General features: G+C 41.9%; 1 protein-coding gene and 1 long non-coding RNA gene across 2 annotated transcripts; one reads left to right on the top strand and one right to left on the bottom strand.

Moving 5' to 3' along the window:
- Positions 1 to 2,971: 2,971 nt before the first annotated feature.
- Positions 2,972 to 4,332, bottom strand: LOC146671221 (uncharacterized). The gene is made up of 3 exons (XR_014911588.1): positions 4,220 to 4,332; positions 3,453 to 3,617; positions 2,972 to 3,128 (listed from the first exon to the last, which is right to left on the bottom strand). It is a non-coding gene; the product is annotated as an uncharacterized LOC146671221 (long non-coding RNA).
- Positions 4,333 to 8,799: 4,467 nt separating this feature from the next.
- On the top strand, positions 8,800 to 17,541 carry LOC146671220 (adenylosuccinate lyase-like). Its single transcript, XM_085405048.1, has 12 exons — positions 8,800 to 8,929; positions 10,641 to 10,906; positions 10,994 to 11,038; positions 11,354 to 11,433; positions 11,545 to 11,716; positions 11,815 to 11,861; positions 11,973 to 11,982; positions 12,129 to 12,198; positions 12,277 to 12,424; positions 16,617 to 16,797; positions 17,112 to 17,288; positions 17,437 to 17,541. Exons 1-12 carry the CDS (start codon positions 8,800 to 8,802, stop codon positions 17,539 to 17,541), a joined length of 1,431 nt encoding a protein of 476 aa, XP_085261174.1.
- Positions 17,542 to 19,118: the final 1,577 nt, after the last annotated feature.

Here is a 19,118-nt window from a genome sequence, read left to right as displayed (position 1 = left end):
CGGTTTTATTAGAGACACGGCTGAGCGTTTTGCATTTTGCATAATTTTAAAAAGTTTACATTTGTTCAGAAGCCTATTGAACAGCACAAATTACTTTTTCTTTTCGGAAGTAAGTAAAAGGGAAAGAAAAGCGCCCGACAGCGCTGTAAACAACGGTAGACTTGTGCGTAACAAGCAAGGGAATAATGCAGAAAACCGATTATTAGACGGGAAACTGTTCAAGTATACTGAGAGAGCTGTGCATGAAGTGTGGTGGAAGGAAAAACAGCAAAAGTAAGAGGGAGTCCATGACGATGTTTATGTGAAGCTTAGTTTGGATCTTCTTTTGCTGCTGGTTCGGTCAATATTGTTTGGAGAGAGATAAAACTAACAGCTTTAGAATCAGCGCAAAAAGGGCGTAAACACAAAGCGCGGACCCGCCGAAACAGCAGAATCGGCGAGCTGTCGGCTTTCAGCCCCGACCGTGTCGTGCCGTCAGGTAAGAAAGGCAGGCATCATCATCAGAATCATCTCACTGATTCTGATGTTTCGGCAGGTCCGCGCTTTGTGTTTACGCCCTTTTTGCCTTTCTGCTCTCATTTACTATTTTAGCTGTTTGGTGGTTCTTGAAATTTTGTGAGGCTTAACCTGAGATTCTGGCGTTTCGGGCAAAATAAATTTATATTTAAAAAATCGATTCAGGATTTTAATGAATCGATATCACATTATCCAAGCCAGAATCTATTTTAATCCATAAATCTATTATCAAAACCCACCCCTACTCACACTGACATGGGGAACACTTTGAGTGGCACATTTTGCAAATATTCTGAAGTAAATTCTGCGACCTTTAAATAGCCCTATCAAGTCTCCTGGTCTTAATAGACTGTTAGCGCACAGTAAAAAGAAATGTATAAGTCATGAAACACTCGGCAGTTCCAGAGTTGCATTTTATTAAAATAATATCAAGAAAAAAATCATAAAGAACCCCGTGTATATACCTATACAGCAATACACTGAAAATCTGAAGAAAAAAAAATGGGTGAAATTTCTTTTTTTCTTTTTTTTTTTTTTTTTTTTTTTTGTGTGAGTGGTAAGAGATGTATTCTTAAACACTTCTTCAGTTGAGAATCAGAGAGGAGAGAAACACAGGTTTTCTTGCTAGCAAGGGCAGCACAGAGCACTCACACTGAGAGTGAGAGCTCTGAGACTCGCAGCTCTGAGACTGCCCTGGTCTTTATTTATACATCAGTAGCACTGTTGCCGCACAGCAAGAAGGTCCTGAGTTCAATTCCACCATCAGGCCGGGGTCTTTCTGTGTGGAGTTTGCATGTTCTCCCCGTGTTTGCGTGGGTTCTCTCCGGGTACTCCGGCTTCCTCCCACCGTCCAAAGACATGCAGCTTGTGGGGATAGGTTAATTGGATAATTCAAATTGCCACTAGGTGTGAATGTGCGAGTGAATCTGAGTGTGAATGGTTGTCTGTCCCTATGTGTTAGCCCTGCGACAGACTGGCGACCTGTCCAGGGTGTACCCCGCCTTTCGCCCTATGACAGCTGGGATAGGCTCCAGCGCCCCCCGCGACCCTGAAGAGGATAAGCGGAAGCGAATGGATGGATGGGTGTTTGTTCCTTACATCGAAGTGTGTGTGTGGGGTCAGAATGTGACCCCACAACGACTTCACTAAACCTGCTTCCCTGAAAGTCCAGTACCGTTTCAGATAAAAAGGTGATAAAGTCCTAATGGTTTCATAAATCTTCCTAATTATTATTATTTTTTTCATATAAGCATCAGGGACAAGGCTGTCTTGCAATTGTTGAGGTCCCTAGTGTGCGCCCTATTTCTTCCAGGATCACTCTTCATTTGTAGGTTTTAGTGGACTCTTAGTCCTGTGAAGTGGTTTTCATGGGCCAAAAGCATTGTATTCCAAGATCTGGGAGATTGTAGAAATGAGCAGTAACCCCCTTCTTGCCATCTTTCCAGAAATATCAGTGATCTGGAAGCTGTTACGCTTACTTACAACAGCAGCAGTACTTTCTGCACCTGCATAAAGTCTAGGACACATTTAGTAACGTGTTGCAGCTTTGAATCTTTTAATATATATTTTGTTAATATTTTGGCTATGGTGTCTTGTTATGAAATATATAGAAGAGTAACAGTGTTAGCATGTGGTCAAAGTTAAGTTTGACTGGGAAAGTCAAAGCTCAATAGTCTGTATCAACAAAAACTCACTGCAGCCTGTGTAATATTTGATACGTCATATTATATTCCAGTCTATCTTGCAAATACATATTTGCATTGCAAATGTCATGCACAAACACACACAACTATTAGATCCTTAAGATCAAACCTGTGTCATTCTTTTGGTCCACTGCAGTGTAGTAGTCAAAAAGAAAGTGAAGTGGCCACAAATGGCCAGGATAGAGCCCAGAGGGTTAATTTGTAAAATGTCTAAAAATATTGATTACAGGATAATACATTAATGTTAATAGCAACTGTAAGCTTTTTATTTTGAAGTTACAAGTATAAACAATGCTGTTACATTTACACTAAAAATATTTTACTATAAGTATGGACATAAAACAAGTGAACAACATCTTATAATAAGCTTAATTTGGAATTCTGTACACTGCAATAAAAAAAACCCACAACAACAAATAAAAAACAAACAAACAGCCAGTGCCTTCATCTGTCCATTAAGTGTCAAACATCGCATTGACCCGTAGTCTCTGCTCGTCAGCACATTTAAAAAGAGCTCCATGTCCTCTGCAAACTGAAAAACAAAGAGGAAAAAGTCCCTCTACACAAAAACACTGCAGATGACAGGCCAGGCAAACATCTATTGACTTGTTTGAATGCCTCCTCATCATGTGAGCCTTGAAGTTTTTTGTAAGAAGACTAAGACCACAGTGAGAGCATTTCATTTTCATGGACTTTCCACAAGCCGCAGTTTCATTTAGCACAGACGGTAGAGCACATGAATGTTCTGCTGGAGAGAAGACATCGAGAGGGAGATGGGGCTCCACAGAGAGTTCAGTGGGGAGCAGTCCTGAATGCTGACATGACAATAATTGCCTTGCCATATCCCCACGCTGTATGACTGTCATGTTACAGACAGGGCAGTGAAAGTGCACCAGCACATCATTTTGTCTGTAAGAGAGAAAAAAGAAAAAAAACAACAACATGTAATTTAAATGTAGTTGTATAGAATGCTGTCAGTTTATCTAACAATCAGATTGTACATATTAACAAAAATATCCAAGCCATTCTCAATAATGAAAGCAAAATGCTATGGATCACAAGAGCTGTCAAGAAAAAAATATTCAATGAAAACACTTTTTTCTCTTGCTGATGAATCCACTGAACTGTACAATGTGAAAAGCAACTTTTAAGTCAACAAAGAGACTGCAAAGGTGCTGAAAAGAAGTGCATATTTATAACTTTAACTATGAGTTATATTTAATACCAACATACCTTTAAAGGCAAAGCATTTTTAATGTGTCCATTTATATGCTCCTCGATCTTTGCCCTGACAGGGCTGAAAGCGGGGCACAGATGGCAGTGAAAGAGTCTTCTGCAACACGTGGTGCATTCCTGCAATTCTGGCTTGGTGGCAGAATTCCAAATTGATATGTGCATCTAAAACAGAGAAAAACAGATGAACACCATATACACATTTAAATTCAGGTTTTAGCAAAAATAACACGTTACAGTTAGCATGTAAGAGATTGAAAATTCTTTACAAAAACATAATTTACAAGACACTTTTATTTGTGACATACGTATCTATTGACATATAACAGACAATTTAACAAAGGCTAACTAAAATCTGGGCAATAAAAAAGCAGAACAGAATGGAATAGAGAATATTAGTATTTATAAATGTATAAATCTCTTTGTGACAAACTTTACAATGTTGATGCAGGTGGAATGAGAGACATGAGTAAAGCGCAATATGCAGTAAATGGAACAATGTGCATTGATGTCAGATAGTGAAAAGCAGTGAAGTGAATTTGTTCAGTAACAAGCAAAAATCAAATACGTTTGAAAGGGACCACTAAATGCTAACCAGAGGTGTCAAAAGTACACGCATTCCTTACTAAAGTTTAGATACCTCGGGGGTATGACGGTTGTTGTAACGCTAACAAAGTGCCAACGTAATCAGTGTAAGCAAAGTAGATGATTCCTAGAATTATATAATTATTAACGGCGAATTTATACATGGAAGACTCTGCACCAACCTTTACGATCGATTTGCAAGGTTAATGATCCTTGCAGTAGTGATGGGTCGTTCGCGAACGAAATGGCTCTTAGAGCCGCCTCTTTGAAGTGAACGACGGGAGCCGGCTCCTTATTGGGAGCCGTGGGGGTTTGTATTCTTTCTCTTGCCCTCTCACTAACCTTTTTCGCTTCACGCCACACGTGAGCCTTGTGTTTGCGCTGAGCAGAGGGGGGAGGGGCGGTAGTTACACTCACAGCAGCAGTAGAACACGAACAGACAGGAGGGAGAGAGAGAAAGAGAGCAACAACAAGAGACAACGTCGTCAATTTGGAAAGGTACAGTAAAGAAAATGAGTGAAGCAACCAAGAAAACAAGCAAAATCTGGAACCACTTCAATTTTATTGACAGTACAAAGGCAGAGTGTAGAGTCTGCAAGAAAATAATTTCATATAGAGCTGGCTCCACAAACAATATGCATAGGCACCTGAGAACTGTCCACCCATCAGTGCAATGGGAAAAAAAACCCACAGTCAGTTGAGGGCGATATAAATGAAGGTGCTAGTGTGTCTACTGCAACTGTTGCTGCTCCTTCTTCTGCTGCAGTAACTGAAGCGTCATGCAGTATACCACCTAAACCAAGCCAGAGTTCAATGAGACAGTTTTTGCAGAAGTCAGAGACCCCAGCAAGACAGAACACAATTGATGAAGAACTGGCAAAAATTATAGCACTTGATTTCCAACCATTTTCTGTTGTGGATGATAAGGGATTCAGGACTTTTATACATGCACTGAATCCGACGTATGTAATTCCAAGCAGGAAGGCTCTCTCCCAAAAAAAAAAAAATAAATCATCCCAGGCATATATGAAAGAGAACGTGCATCACTTCCAGAGAGGGTTAAAAAAGCCACAGCAGTGTGTCTAACAACTGACAGCTGGACATCCCAAACCACCACATCCTTCTTGTTAGTTACATGTCACTTTATTGAAAATTATAAAATGGTATCCTGTCTTCTGGATTGTTTTGAGTTCAGTGACAGACACACTTCTGAGAACTTAGCAGAAGAGCTGCTCAAAGTGGCAAAAGAGTGGGATGTGGAAAAGAAAGTGGTTTGCTGTGTTACTGACAATGCAGCTAACATAACAAAAGCAATTAAAATCCTGAAATGGACCCACCACCCATGTCTTGCGCACACAATTAACCTTGTTGTGAGAGATGCTTTGAAGGTGATGAAGCCAGCTGTGGACAAAGTGAAGGCAATAGTGGAATTTTTCCACAGGAGCACAACAGCCACACACAAGCTCAAATCTACCCAACAACAGATGGGCATGCCTGAGCTAAAGCTCTAACAAGAATGTATCACAAGGTGGAACTCAACCTTTCATATGCTAAAACGGATTCTGGAGTCCAAGGATTCAGTCATCTCTACCCTGGCAGTTATCAATGGACCGGTCGACCCTCTGAGCCATGAGGAATGGGAGGTACTACAGGAGGCATGCAGTGTTTTGGAGCCATTTGAGCAGGTCACCATGGAGATCAGTGCAGACAGGTGAGTGTGCAAATGTTATTGTATTATTATTATTATTATTAGTAGTAGTAGTAGTAGTAGTAGTTAGTTGCATTGCTGGTTGCATTGCTGGTATGAAAAGTAGATTAGACATGATCATAAATAATAATAATATACTGCTGAATTTTAAATACAGCATAATTTTGAAACTTGTTATGTACTCTTTTTTTCAGCCATGTCACAGCCTCCAAAATGTTAATCCTGTGCAAGGGTCTGCAGAGAGTGACAGCTGAACACCAAACCAGAGTAACTACTGGAAAAGTGAAAGAGTTGGTGGATGCTCTCTGTGCATCCATGGACAGAAAATTCCACAGAATGGAATATAATGCTGTTCTCTCTGAAACCACCATTCTTGATCCAAGAAGCTGGTCTTTAATGACAACAGAGCGGTGGATGAAGCTCTTCAGAGAATAACTGCAGCAGCAAGATCCAGCCAACCAACTCCACTGCCAGGGAACCAAGAGGGAGAAGAGGATGAACAAGCTGTTTGGAGGTTCTTTGAAGAATGAGCAAGTAGAGACACTACCAGAAGGAATCCCTCAGCAGATGTAATACTGGAAGTGAGATCCTACATTGATGAGCCCCTTTGCCAGAGAAGTGCAGATCCACTGAGCTGGTGGGAGACAAAGGCTTATACTTATCCACGTCTTACCCAGGTGATGACACAGAGACTTTGCATTGTAGCAACATCAGTCCCCTCAGAGAGAATCTTCTCCAAAACAGGACAGATAATGAATGACAGAAGAAACCGGATCAGCTCCTCAAAGCTAAGGCACTTGATATTCCTGAATGCCAACCTTTCCGTCAATTAAAGATCTGGTTGTTCATTTTTTCTTTTTGTTTTGCATATTTTAATTGATATTTTATTGTGTTGTGTAGTGTTTTGAATTGGTTTAAAAGGGAAAAAGCTGAAAATTTAAAAGGAAAAAAGTTGAATTGTAAATAGTTGGTTTTTGTACTTATAATTTATTTATTTTTTTACATTTTGTGTGCTGTGAATAAATACAAGAATACTTATATGATAAACATTTATAAATAAAAAAGACATTTTTTATATTAGTAGTTCATTGTGTGCATGATTTTATATTGTTGTTAATACCGTATTTTCACGACCATAAGGCGCACTGTGCTAAAAGGCGCAGTCTCAGTTATGTGTGCCATTACTGTATTTAACACACACATAAGGCGCACTGGACCATAGGGCGCATACAAGTACCGTATGCGTATTTAAAAATAAAGCGGGAGCAAACCTGAATTCGGTACCTTACTCACATTTCTATTGCCGGTAATCGTCATCATCAACAACACACAAGCATACAAGTGTGCATATTTAAAAATAAAGCAGGAGCAAAACTGAGTTTGGTACTCACATTTTTATTACCAATAATCGTCATCATCAACAACACACAAGCATACAAGTGTGCGTATTTAAAAATAAAGCAGGAGCAAAACAAAGTTTGGTACTCACATTTTTATCATCAATCAAACCCATCGAAGTCCTCATCCTCTGTGTCTGAATTGAACAGCTGCGCTAAATCTCCATCAAACATGCCAGGTTCACTGTCTTCACTGTCAGAGTCACTTTCCGTGCCGTGCGGCTCCTCGGAAACGATGCCGGCTTTTGCGAAAGCTCGAACAACAGTGCCAGCAGACATGTTAGCCCAAGCATCTACAATCCATTGGCAAATTGTGGCGTAACTCGCCCGGCGCTGCCTTCCACTCTTAGTGAAACTGCGTGGAAAAAACCACCTGGTCTCCTTACATACACCTCCCTCAGCCAGTCTTTCATCATTTCCTCATCCATCCAGTCCTTTTCATTTGCCTTAATGATGATTTCTGCTGGAAACTTCTCTTTAGGCAAAGTCTTTCGCTTAAAAATCACCATAGGCGGCAGTTTCTGTCCATTAGCATGGCAGCCAAGCACAACAGTAAAAGAAGACTTTTCATACCCCGTTGTGCGTATCGCTACCGTGCTGGTCCCCTTCTTCTCCACAGTGTGACTCACCGGGATGTCAAAAGTGAGCGGGACCTCATCCATGTTTGTGATGTGGCTGGGCTGGATGTTTTTGTCGCCGATGTGTTTGCTGCAGTAGGAGCGGAAGATGGCCAGCTTTTCCTTATAATCCGCTGGAAGTTGCTGCGCTACCGTAGTCCTGGTCCGGATGGAAAAATGGCACCGTTTCATAAAACGAAAGCACCAAGACGGACCTCCTTGGAAATGTTCAATGTTCATCTCTTCAGCTAGTGAAACTGCTTTTAGCCGAATGGTGACCGTCGAAACGCTTCTCCCGCTCGCTCTTTGCTCGATGATTCACCGCTCGAGTCTTTCCTCCAACTCGGGCCACCTCGCCTTATGTCCGCGGAAACTCAGCTGCGTTTTCTTGACCTGCCGGAGCTTGTTTTCCAGCTTCCTCCATTTGCGAACCATCGATTCGTTAATCTTAAATTCTCTCGCCGCTGCTCGATTTCCATGTTCCTCCGCGTAGCTGATGGCCTTCAGTTTAAACTGTGCTTCGTAAGCGTGTCTCTTTGCCATTTTCAGGGTTGTTAAAACAACGATGTCCTGCATAATACACATACCTGTTCTTTTATACAGGTATGTGCGATTGTCCCGGTATATACGATCAACGCCCACACTTCACCCTTTAACGTTCTCATGGTGTTCTCTACTACGTCCTCCTTACAACACATAGGGCGCACCGCGCTATAGGGCGCGCCGCACTTTTTGAAGAAAATCTAAGACTTTTAAGTGCGCCTTATGGTCGTGAAAATACGGTAATAAATTACTTAAAGCAACAAAACAACCTGAATCAGAATCAGAATCAGAATCGTGTTTATTGACCAAGTATATGTGCAGACACATACAGGGAATTTGGTTCCGGTAAATGGTGGCTCTCAAGCACAGTAATGTAAATCACACACACACACACACACACACACTCCTGAAGAGCCGGTTCTCTAAAAAGAGCCGGAAATCCCATCACTAGTCGCTACCCGGCCTGTAGCCGCACAGTGTTCACTTTTCTAGCAACCATGGCTGGAGCCGAAGAGATGAATAGGTATCGCTCACCTCTGGTGTCCAGATACGCCAGCAAAGAAATGAGCTACAACTTCAGCGAGAAAAAGTTCACCACCTGGAGGAAGCTGGATTTTTCTCGCAAAAGCTGAGAAAGTTTGATATAATGATCTGCTGATACAAGCTTATAAAAGAAGTCCGCGACCTTTATCAAGTTTCCTGCTCTAAACATAGTTATAAGGAGGTCTTACGAGTCGTGTGGATGCTACCCGGTGCTGACTGAGCAGACTGCTACCGTACAGTAATCAGTGTCTTTGTCTGGAAGTCATAGGTCATATTTTAAATGAACATTTGGCTACGTCCACACTGTTACGTTCCCCTGAGGGGTCTAGGCAGTGAGGGGGAAGTAACAAAATGTAAGTCAAAAAGAGAGCAGCTCACTAGCTGCAAACAGCACACACGCACACAGTTCACTAGCTGCAAACACCACGCACACAGCTCACTAGCTGTAACCACTCACATGGCACTCTGGGCAGAGCTCACCTTTCCCTGGGCTTAAATCTCTTTAATTACTGACGAGAGTCAGCTGCACAAAAGGGAAAAGGTGGCACCTCAGGCAGAAGAGGTAGTGGGACACGCCCACACAGGTATTTTTGAAAACGGAGATTTTTCTATGCGTTTGCACCTTTTGTCCACACGTAAACAGCGTTTTCAGTCACTGAAAACGGAGATTTTTAAAAACGCCTGCCAGGGTGGATATTTTCGAAAACTCAGTTTTTGTATTTATGTGTGGATGAGGAAAACTGAGAAAAAGGTGTGCGCCATTTTTGACGTCACACTGTGCGCCACGTTATTTTCGGTGAAATGAATTTCTACAATACTGTTAATTGTACTCTCTGCAGTGTTTAAATGCTTACATATATACACACACAGTTACTGTCCCTCCACACACAGGACTCGGTTCTGCTTCTATGCCCCATCTTTGTTTACTATTTCCCGCCGAGGCTTCTAGACTTCTGATTGGCCAACATTTCTATCGCCAACTGTTGCTTTGGCATGTTCCTAGCAGCGTTTCCCTTCATTTTTGGGTTTACGTGTGGACGGGATTATTTTTTAAAACGGAAAATCTCGTTTTCAAAAATACCCGTCAACATTATTACGAGATTCTAAAATTGAAACTCTGCAGTTTGTATTTTCCATCGCAGAGCCACGTGAGCTTCGACACGCATGCGTACATGTTCTGAATCATTTGAACAGCTGCTGCTCTCTCGACAGCGAATGTTACTGTGAACGAAAAGCTCTTCAAGTGGGAAAATTATTAACAGTAACTGTGGCTAAATGCTGTTGTGTTTGTGCTCTCTTCTCTACTGAGGTTTTATTTGACCAGTCTGACCTATGACTCCTTTGACTGGAGAGAGGTACTTGATTATCTGGAACCTTTCTGTACTGCTGTAGGAATCACGTGCCTCCTCACGAGGACAGCACATGATGATCAAAACTGGAGAAAAGACACGCTGACAGGCTGACTAATGACTAATAAACAGCAGGCTGTTTTTTATCAGCTTAGCAATGCAAGTCACTGTGACTTTTACCCAAACATCCTTTCCATCAACAGAAGAGCCAATACTGCAAATACATGTATTTATAATAAAACATGTATTTACATAAAAACGTATTTGCATTTGTAACTGTTGATAAATATCTTAAAAGTAAAGAACTGTATTATCAAGAGTCAAAAAGCTCCACATAAAAAGCTTATAAGTAAACTCTGAAAATGAATGAAACCCTGCAGGAAATGGTTCAGAATTCATTCTGTAACTACAAGCACTTTTGTTTTGCCAGCTCTAAACTTTACGAGTTGCTTGTAGGAACTCTTCCTGTTTGTCATCATGTCTCTGTGTTCAATGTTCTCCTCCTCAGGCTCTGGGTCTGCCCATCACTGATGCTCAGATTGCAGAGATGGAGAGCCATGCAGAGGACATTGACTTTGCCGTGGCGGCTGAAGAAGAGCGAAAGCTGAGGCACGATGTCATGGCGCACGTCCACACCTTTGCACACTGCTGCCCCACAGCTGCTCCCATCATCCACCTCGGAGCTACGTCATGCTATGTGGGAGACAATACTGTAAGTATGACTATTGCATAAATAAACCCAGCAGTGATGAGTTTTGACTCTTTAAAGCTTCTCATGTTTGTCGTTTCTGTTCTTCAGGATCTCATTGCATTGCGTGATGGCTTCAACATCCTCTTGCCTAAGGTGAGACTCACCTGTTTGTCCAGAAATTCTATGAAAACAGTGCAAATGAATATATTAATATCAAACAAGCTTGTCAGCTAGTTTTTTGGTTTTTACAGTGAGTCCATTTAAAAAAAACTAACAGGACATTTTCATTGAATTCATGAAAAAATATATTGAAAGATTACAGGACAGGCTATCCAACATGTTGGTTACATTTATTATGCATCTTCACTGCTTCTGGGAGCTAAAAATCAAAGCTGGCTGTTTGTAGTCCACGATGTAAAATGAGTTTGACACCCTGATTTGATCATTAAAGGCTTGTTTTTCCTGCAGCTGGCCAGAGTCATCGACCGGCTGGCAAACTTTGCAGAGGAATACGCCGACCTCCCCACGCTCGGCTTTACACACTTCCAGTGAGTCCGACTGCAGCTGCAGTGTTTTCATAGGCCTTCATCAGACTGATGGAGCGGTCTAACTTTGATGTCAAACACACCCACTGTGCCCCTCTCCTCCTCTCTGTACAGGCCTGCCCAGTTGACCACAGTGGGGAAGCGAGCGTGTCTGTGGCTGCAGGATTTGGTGATGGATGTGAGGAACCTGGAGCGAGCCCGCGATGATCTTCGTTCCCGTGGAGTCAAGGGGACCACAGGCACCCAGGCCAGCTTCCTGCAGCTCTTTAAAGGGGACCATGACAAGGTATAAACAACCATAAGAACCATGTGGGTGCTTTCTGAAGTCCCACAGCACTGTATTGTGATGACTTTTTAATGTCAGTTTTCCTTTTGTGCCACCAGGTGGTAGAGCTTGACAAGATGGTGACAGAGATGGCTGGCTTTAAGAAGTGAGTATCAAACTCCTGTCTCCAATGTTGACTGACATGTTTTTATAACATGGTCCAAGCAGGAACAGTTTGAAACACTGGCTATAACTAATTTGTTCCATTCTTATCCAGGGCCTACCTGGTGACTGGGCACGCTCGCTGGTTTGGGAGTTTCTGTGCACAAGGTGAGGAAATATCTCTATGTAGTGGTGGTTAAAGAAACCTGGGTCTTGAGCTTCAAAAAGCTGATCTAACAGAGTGTACACTTTATGCTGTTATCTGCTGTAGATCTGCACAGACATCCGCCTGCTGGCCAACCTAAAAGAGATCGAGGAACCTTTTGAGAAGGAGCAGATTGGTACGTTCGCTCATTCAAAAGCACTTTTTACCTGTTAAACTGTGCCTCAGCCTAAAGCTTTGCCCGCTCCTCGTCCAGGTTCCAGTGCTATGCCCTACAAGAGGAACCCCATGCATGCAGAACGCTGCTGTAGCTTGGCCCGACATCTGATTGCGTTGATGGCCGACCCCCTGCAGACTGCCTCAGTCCAGTGGCTGGAGAGGACACTGGATGACAGCGCCAACAGGTCAGCCAACACAGACACACTTACACTGCTGTGAATTTGGTATGATGCAGTTCTCCTCTGTGAAGTAGATATCACATCAGTGTGGAAGCGTACAATAAATAGTAGTGAACAATGATTCCCAATTACAGGGTTTGTACGGGTGCTTGAAATCCTTAAAAATGCTTGAATTTTAATATTGTCTTTTCAAGGTTTGAAAAGTGCTTGAACTTCAGATGTGGAGCTTAAACGTTCTTGAAACTGTATTTCACTCACCACAAATAACTCTGAATAGTTTTCTTATCAGATAGAGAAATTAAATGAGTTGCAAAGTGTAAAAGCAACATTTCTCCGCCCGGGCTGCCGTGCACCTCTGCATGTCAGTCCGTTTCTAATGTCTGACTCCGCCCCGCACAGTCAGGGATGAGTGCACTAACATGTTGGTGTTTTAATGATCGTTTGATGGAAAACGACAATGGCGGAGTTTGCGCTCTTGAGACACATGACAGGAGAGTCCTAGTAAATAATTTTCGAGAATGTATACATGACGCATGCTAATTTTTAAAACTATTATTATTTTGCTGGCTATCAAATTTTCTGGAGAAATAATTGAAATGCACTGAGTGTAATGCAGTATGGCAGCGCTATTACAGTAGGTAGTTATGGCACTATCAGCCACTGAGACAACAAACAAATATGTGTTAATATATGAATATTTCATACTTTAAGGCTGCCTGTTTATTAAAGCAGTGGTTCCCAGACTTTTTTTTTTGCTAGGCCCCCCTTTGTTTTACAAGAAAAATGTTCGTGCCCCTCCCCCGCACGCACTCATCCTCCAACCACACACACCCATATTTTGCTCCAGTGCAGTTTATTTCACACCTCAAACATTTAGTAAACAGTTAAGCAAATACAAGTAATCTGCAATAAATTACAGGTAGTAAGGAAATAAACTACTAACTCTTTTGCGCTACGTGCACACATACACGGGTATTTTTGAAAACGCAGCTGTTTTGTCCACAAGTAAACGGCGTTTGGAATCACCGAGAACGGAGATTTTTTTAAAACTTCTTTTTTGCGTTTAAGTGTGGACGAGGAATACAGAGTTCGTCACGCAATGTCAATGGTATGTGCCTTTTTTCACGTCACACGGTGCGCCACGTTATTGTTTACATGAGATGAATAGCAGAATGGCAGATAGATTTACAGTATTTTGTCTCTGACTATCTTCAGGTTTTACACGCTTACATATACACACACAGTTACTGTCGATCCATTTAGAAAGGCAGAGGCGTCACGGTGTGATTATTTTACGTGTAGCTGGTTTGTTTTTTTGTTTGTTTGTTTTTCCTGTGTAATAATATTACACAGTGTAATAATATTACACAGGAAATATTATTTTCTTGTGTAATAATATTCAACATTTCACAAGCGCATGGCACAACACAGAAGAGCCACCTCCACAGGACAAGACTCAGCTGTCCATCTGCATCTTAAGGATAAAGGACACTCTTTCGAGGATGCCAATGTTCACATTTTGGACAGAGAGGACAGATGATTTGAAAGAGGAGTGAAAGAAGCCCTCTATGTCCACTGTGAGTGACCATCTTTGAACAGAGGTGGTGGTTTACGACACCAACTCTCTGCCATCTATAATCCAGTTTTGAGATCCCTTCCCAGACACCTTAACGCCCACTCACATCCTGGGCCATCTGATCTCAGGAATTCGCATGAGAAGGTGGAGCCAGGTTTCACCCGAACTCACCCGAAACTCTGGCTGATTGGGACCCACACCCAGTTTCACACCTTGGCTCAGGCGATTAGAGGATCATCAGGGGGTCCTTTTGTCCCTCTGTGGGGGGTTACTCCCACTAGGTTTATATCTGGGACTCTCCACCATTTGACCCTAGAACTGAAGAAGCTTCTCGGATGAGAGGTGAAACGTCTTCAAGTAACTTAAAGAAGTCCAGACGCTTTTCTTTGCAAGCTCCTTTGACTACGATGACCTGGATGACTGAGAATCTTCACAGAAATATTCAACATTGCTATCAATACATTTTTCAAAAAATGCCTCTCTGTGCAAAATGGGTTTAAACACATAAACAGCTGTGGGATCCTGTTTGTCTGTGATTTGAACCGGGGGAACAAATTGTGGCAGGATCAGCCTGATATTATTTGTATCCCACACTAACTTTACTGTATAAAGAGATAACATCTCCAAAATATCAGGAGTAGTTAGTCATTACAACAAGTGTTTGTGAATTAAAAATCAAGAATGTGGGATACTGTTTGTCCGTGATTTGAACAGCCCAGCGCTGCTCCCGACAAAGGGAAAGCCAATTCTGCAGGGGAGACCTACCTCGGCACTTGTGCAGGTGAAGCCAAAGGGAAGATATGCTTCACCATATTTTCTAGTCTTTGGCTTAGAATGAAGTTGGTTTGGAAACATATTCAGCTATGCTTCATCTCCTGCTTTGTATTTCTGTAGGCGCCCCGTGCTAGCAGTGTCCTAGCGGTTTTTTTTTTTTTGTTTGTTTGGTTCCCCCCCCTTTTCATACCGCGCCCCACACTTTAGGATGGTCTGTATTAAAGGGAGATGAACAATTCATTATGTTCAAAGCGTCTCCCAGTCAGTGCTGTTCTCCATGACTGTCTTACTGTGCATGATGTTATTAGCACAAACACTTTAAAGATAATCATTTAGGACTTTAACAATTATACAGACAACAATGTAGTTAAACAATTTACAGTTAGTTTTATTGGGAATTCACTTTAACCTGTTAGGCCTCCAGGGGTTTTCTGAGCTTTCTGCTTGAAAATTTAATGACTAAAATAAATGGAGTATTTCTCTACAGTTACAAACTGTGTATGCAATCTTGCTATCAAAATAAAGCTAACACTTGTGAGATGTCATCAGAGGTGTAAATATTACTGCAGATGATACTATGTTATAAGTTACTGTGACTCAAACATAGAAAAAAAATGATTTTTTTTTTTTATATCTCACACCTAATTAAAGTATTTTAAAGCATTTAACACCTTTGAAAATATGCTTTGGTTCACATCAACTCCAGAAAATCATATATCAATATATGGATATTACCTGTCCACAGATTCATGGTGAGGTAACTGCTCTTTTAACTGTTTGGTGTCTTCACTTTGTTTGGTGGTTTTAGAAAATGGTCTGAAATTCAGGTTTCTGTGGACACTACTCATGTCAGCATTTATATTGTCTTATCCCTCCTCGTGTTAACCGATTAAACGCGATCTCCTCCCTTTTGCCCTCGTTTTTGGGGGCGTGAGTGCTTAACTAGTTAAAATAGGAGACAGATGTTGTTTTTTTTTTTTGTGTAGCGTAGGACAAATGTCAATATCTGATGAGAAGACTTATTAATTTGGCCTTGCTGTGTATTATTGTGATGTTTGGTGCAGTTTTTTTGTTTGGTGGGGTTGTTGTTGTTGTTGTTGTTGTTTTTTTTTCTTCTTAAAGTGGAAATGAATATCTCTAACAAGTTGATTTGTTCACATTTGCACATCTTAATTTCTAAGAGAAATGTGTTTTTGTTTTTTTTGAGTTTGTACACTGTATGCATTTAAGACGACCATTTCCTTTTTCAGTATTTTTGTGTGGTGCATTTTTCTGTTTTTAACAAAAGGGGAACAAAAGACATTTAAGTTGACCTAAGATGATTTGTTTTCATTTTTACATGATCTTCCTAAGGTGATGTTAAGTGAAACATGCGTCATTGAATTTTATTTTGGTAATGTACTGGAAATGCTTGAAAATGGACCTAGAAAGTGCTTAAAAAATGCTTGAATTTGACCCTGAAAAATGCATATGAACCCTGCAATTAGGAGTGAGTAGCCCAAGTGGAGTGCCACAGTGACTGCCCACTTTTTTTTAAGTGGATTTCTCCTTCATTTTTCCCACTGACACTTCAGGAAATCCATGAGAGTTTGAGGCCTTGAACAAAGCCAAACAGCTAAGAGAGGAATTGTGGCCATAAAGGGAAAATGGAAGAAAACCTAAAGGGGGGAAAAAAGAAAAGAAAGCAAGAGTAAAAGGCGATGTACATAATTGCGTTAATGGTTAAAGAACTACACATCCTACAATGCATTGCACATTGTTACCCAGGATTCAGTGGTTGAGTAAAAAGCTGTTACTTGTGATTACTGATGGTTTCTTTCCTCTCTTCTCTGCCTTGCTCCTGTGCAGGAGGATCTCCCTGCCCGAGTCCTTCCTGACAGCAGACATCATCCTCAGCACACTGCAGAACATCACAGAGGGTCTTGTGGTCTACCCCAAAGTCATCAAGAGACACATCCACCACGAGCTGCTCTTCATGGCCACAGAGAACATTATTATGGCGATAGTGAAGGCAGGAGGCAACAGACAGGTAGGAGAAAATGCCCTGTGAGGAATTCTCCTCTGTGAGTCAGAATGGACACATTAATAATAGTTTTGAACATAACTGGATGAATGCATTTTTGCTTAATCAGGAGAGATGGTTTACTGGGCAGAAAATGCCAGTGGTAACCAGAAAAACAGATGACTGAAGTGAGCTCATCTTACTGACTAGTAACCAGTGTTTTGACCATTTAAATGAAGAAGCTGATTACCAATAACCAGACCTGACATGGAGACCCAACAACATGGCTGTTAAAGTCAGCTCCACCTTAATGTTTCTGTTTTTTCCTGTGTCTCCTTCAGGAGTGTCACGAGAAAATCCGTGTTCTCTCCCAAGAGGCAGCAGCTGTGGTTAAACTGGAAGGTGGAGACAATGACCTGCTGGCCAGAATCCAGCGAGACCCCTACTTTGCACCCATTCTAGGGCAGCTGGATGCTTTGCTGGACCCCAAGACCTTTACTGGGCGTGCTCCACAGCAGGTACAGCATGAACAGCCTTATTTTTGTTCAGTCTGACAACAGATGAATGTTTTCATCTAAGCCACAGCTCCCCTATTACTGCAGCTGTGTCTGCTGCTGCCCCCCTTGATGATAGGTTTTTTTCCTTGTTCCTGCTCCTCTTCTTCAGGTGTCAAAGTTCCTGGCTGAAGAAGTACGCCCCCTACTGGAGCCATACAAGTCTAATATGAACGTCAAGGTTGACCTTGTGGTTTCAACAGTGACGGGCAAATGAAGCTATCTGAAGTATTGAAGGTTATATTGAAAAACTGTTCATTACTCAAAGCTTTTCACACACTGTTGTTTGGTGACATCTGGTGGCCAAAAATATGAAGAGCGGCTTGAATCTACAACTTATAATGAACTGATTCATTATGATTGGCCACTTTACAGCGCTGAATTGACAGCCTCTGTGTAACATGAGGCTGATATGGTGCTTTGAACATATATAATGCTTTTGGCTGGGTGAAAATAAAATGCTATGCTAACCTTGATGCAACTTGAACACGGAAGTCAAGAAGTGGCATATACTTCTCCTGCTTCTGGGTGAGATGACGGCGATAGAGGAGCCAGCCATTGACCAATGATAGGTCAATCAAGTAGTACAAGATGCGCAGGTACCAACAACTTGGGCGGATGTCAATGTGATAGAGAGCTGCAAACATGTCTGCTAAGCCTACTCCTCCCATATTGTGGTTGTACACCTTGACAATGTGGGGTCTGTCCACTTCCACATATTCCTTCTTCTCTTTCGACCACCTTCTGCATCTCTCAACAGGTTCAGGGCCAATGAAGGATGATGCCAGTAAAACTGCCTTGTTATCATACCACTTCACGATGGACTTCCCACTTGTCTTTTCATATTTCACTTCATACGCACCACACCCATCCTTTGAGAGTTCCTTGTCACTTTTGAGGGTACATCCACGGAGACGGTTACGATTGATGGTAGAAGCTGTTAGAATTCCCATTTTCTTCAGTTCCACAACGAGTTCAGGGGAAGTGAACCAGTTGTCGAAGAAGCACTTGTAGTTTAGACCTTTTGGAACTTCTGACACGAGACGAAGCACAACTTCTCCGGCAACACCAAGTCCACGCTCATTGGTCACAGTCCCTTTTCCAGTGTATACTTCAAAGTCATAGACTAGTCCAGTGACACCTGCACAAGTAAAGACCTTGATTCCCCATTTTTGCGGCTTTTTCTTGATATACTGTTTCATTCCAATCTTTCCTTTGAAGGGGATCATCAGCTCATCAATGGAGTGGTTCTCTTCTCTTCAGTTCTGGGCCATTCTTCATAGCTGCATACAGGTTAGATTGGTGAGAAATATGTTCAAACACGGATTTGTCCATGAACTGATCACTTTGGACTTGGTATTTCGTCTGGTGGAGGTGAGAATGCAGGTCCTCGGAATGAAGAGTCTATGTCAGCTGCTGCGGGTTTCCTCTGCCTGGTTCCGCTCCTTGTTGACAGGAGCTGGGCCTTGCTGAGGTGCATTGTCATCTGGGACCTCAGTGTCACTGTCTGCATGTATGAATTTCAACATCAAGGTGGTTGGGATTAGCTTTTGCTATTGCTGCCAGTGGCTCATCATCATCAAGGCTGGAGTCAGACTCGTATGCTTCAGGAGTATCCTCAAAATCTGGATCAGCAATTTTATCATCTGAAATGGATTCTGTGTCAGATAAAGCCCCATCAGGAAGGCAAATCAACTCAATGGCTTCCCTCACTGAGTAAAATTTTCGTCTGCCTGCCATAACACACTGCAAATCCTGCAAATAGAGTATTCTGTAAGATAGTTTGCCAAAAAA

Source organism: Rhamphochromis longiceps, linkage group LG4 (assembly GCF_057381845.1).
Source record: "Rhamphochromis longiceps isolate RC_006_pf linkage group LG4, R_longiceps_female_GT1.1, whole genome shotgun sequence".
Classification (NCBI taxonomy): Eukaryota; Metazoa; Chordata; class Actinopteri; order Cichliformes; family Cichlidae; genus Rhamphochromis; species Rhamphochromis longiceps.
The sequence above is the reverse complement of the archived record's forward strand: the minus strand, read 5'-3'. Positions and strand labels throughout refer to the sequence as shown.

Coding starts and splice junctions, on each gene's coding strand:
- LOC146671220 (XM_085405048.1), top strand. CDS start 8,800: ATGGCTGGAGCCGAAGAGATGAATAGGTATCGCTCACCTCTGGTGTCC. Junction 12,199..12,276: donor TTTTGAGAAGGAGCAGATTG/GTACGTTCGCTC, acceptor CTCCTCGTCCAG/GTTCCAGTGCTATGCCCTAC. Junction 17,289..17,436: donor CTGGGCGTGCTCCACAGCAG/GTACAGCATGAA, acceptor CCTCTTCTTCAG/GTGTCAAAGTTCCTGGCTGA.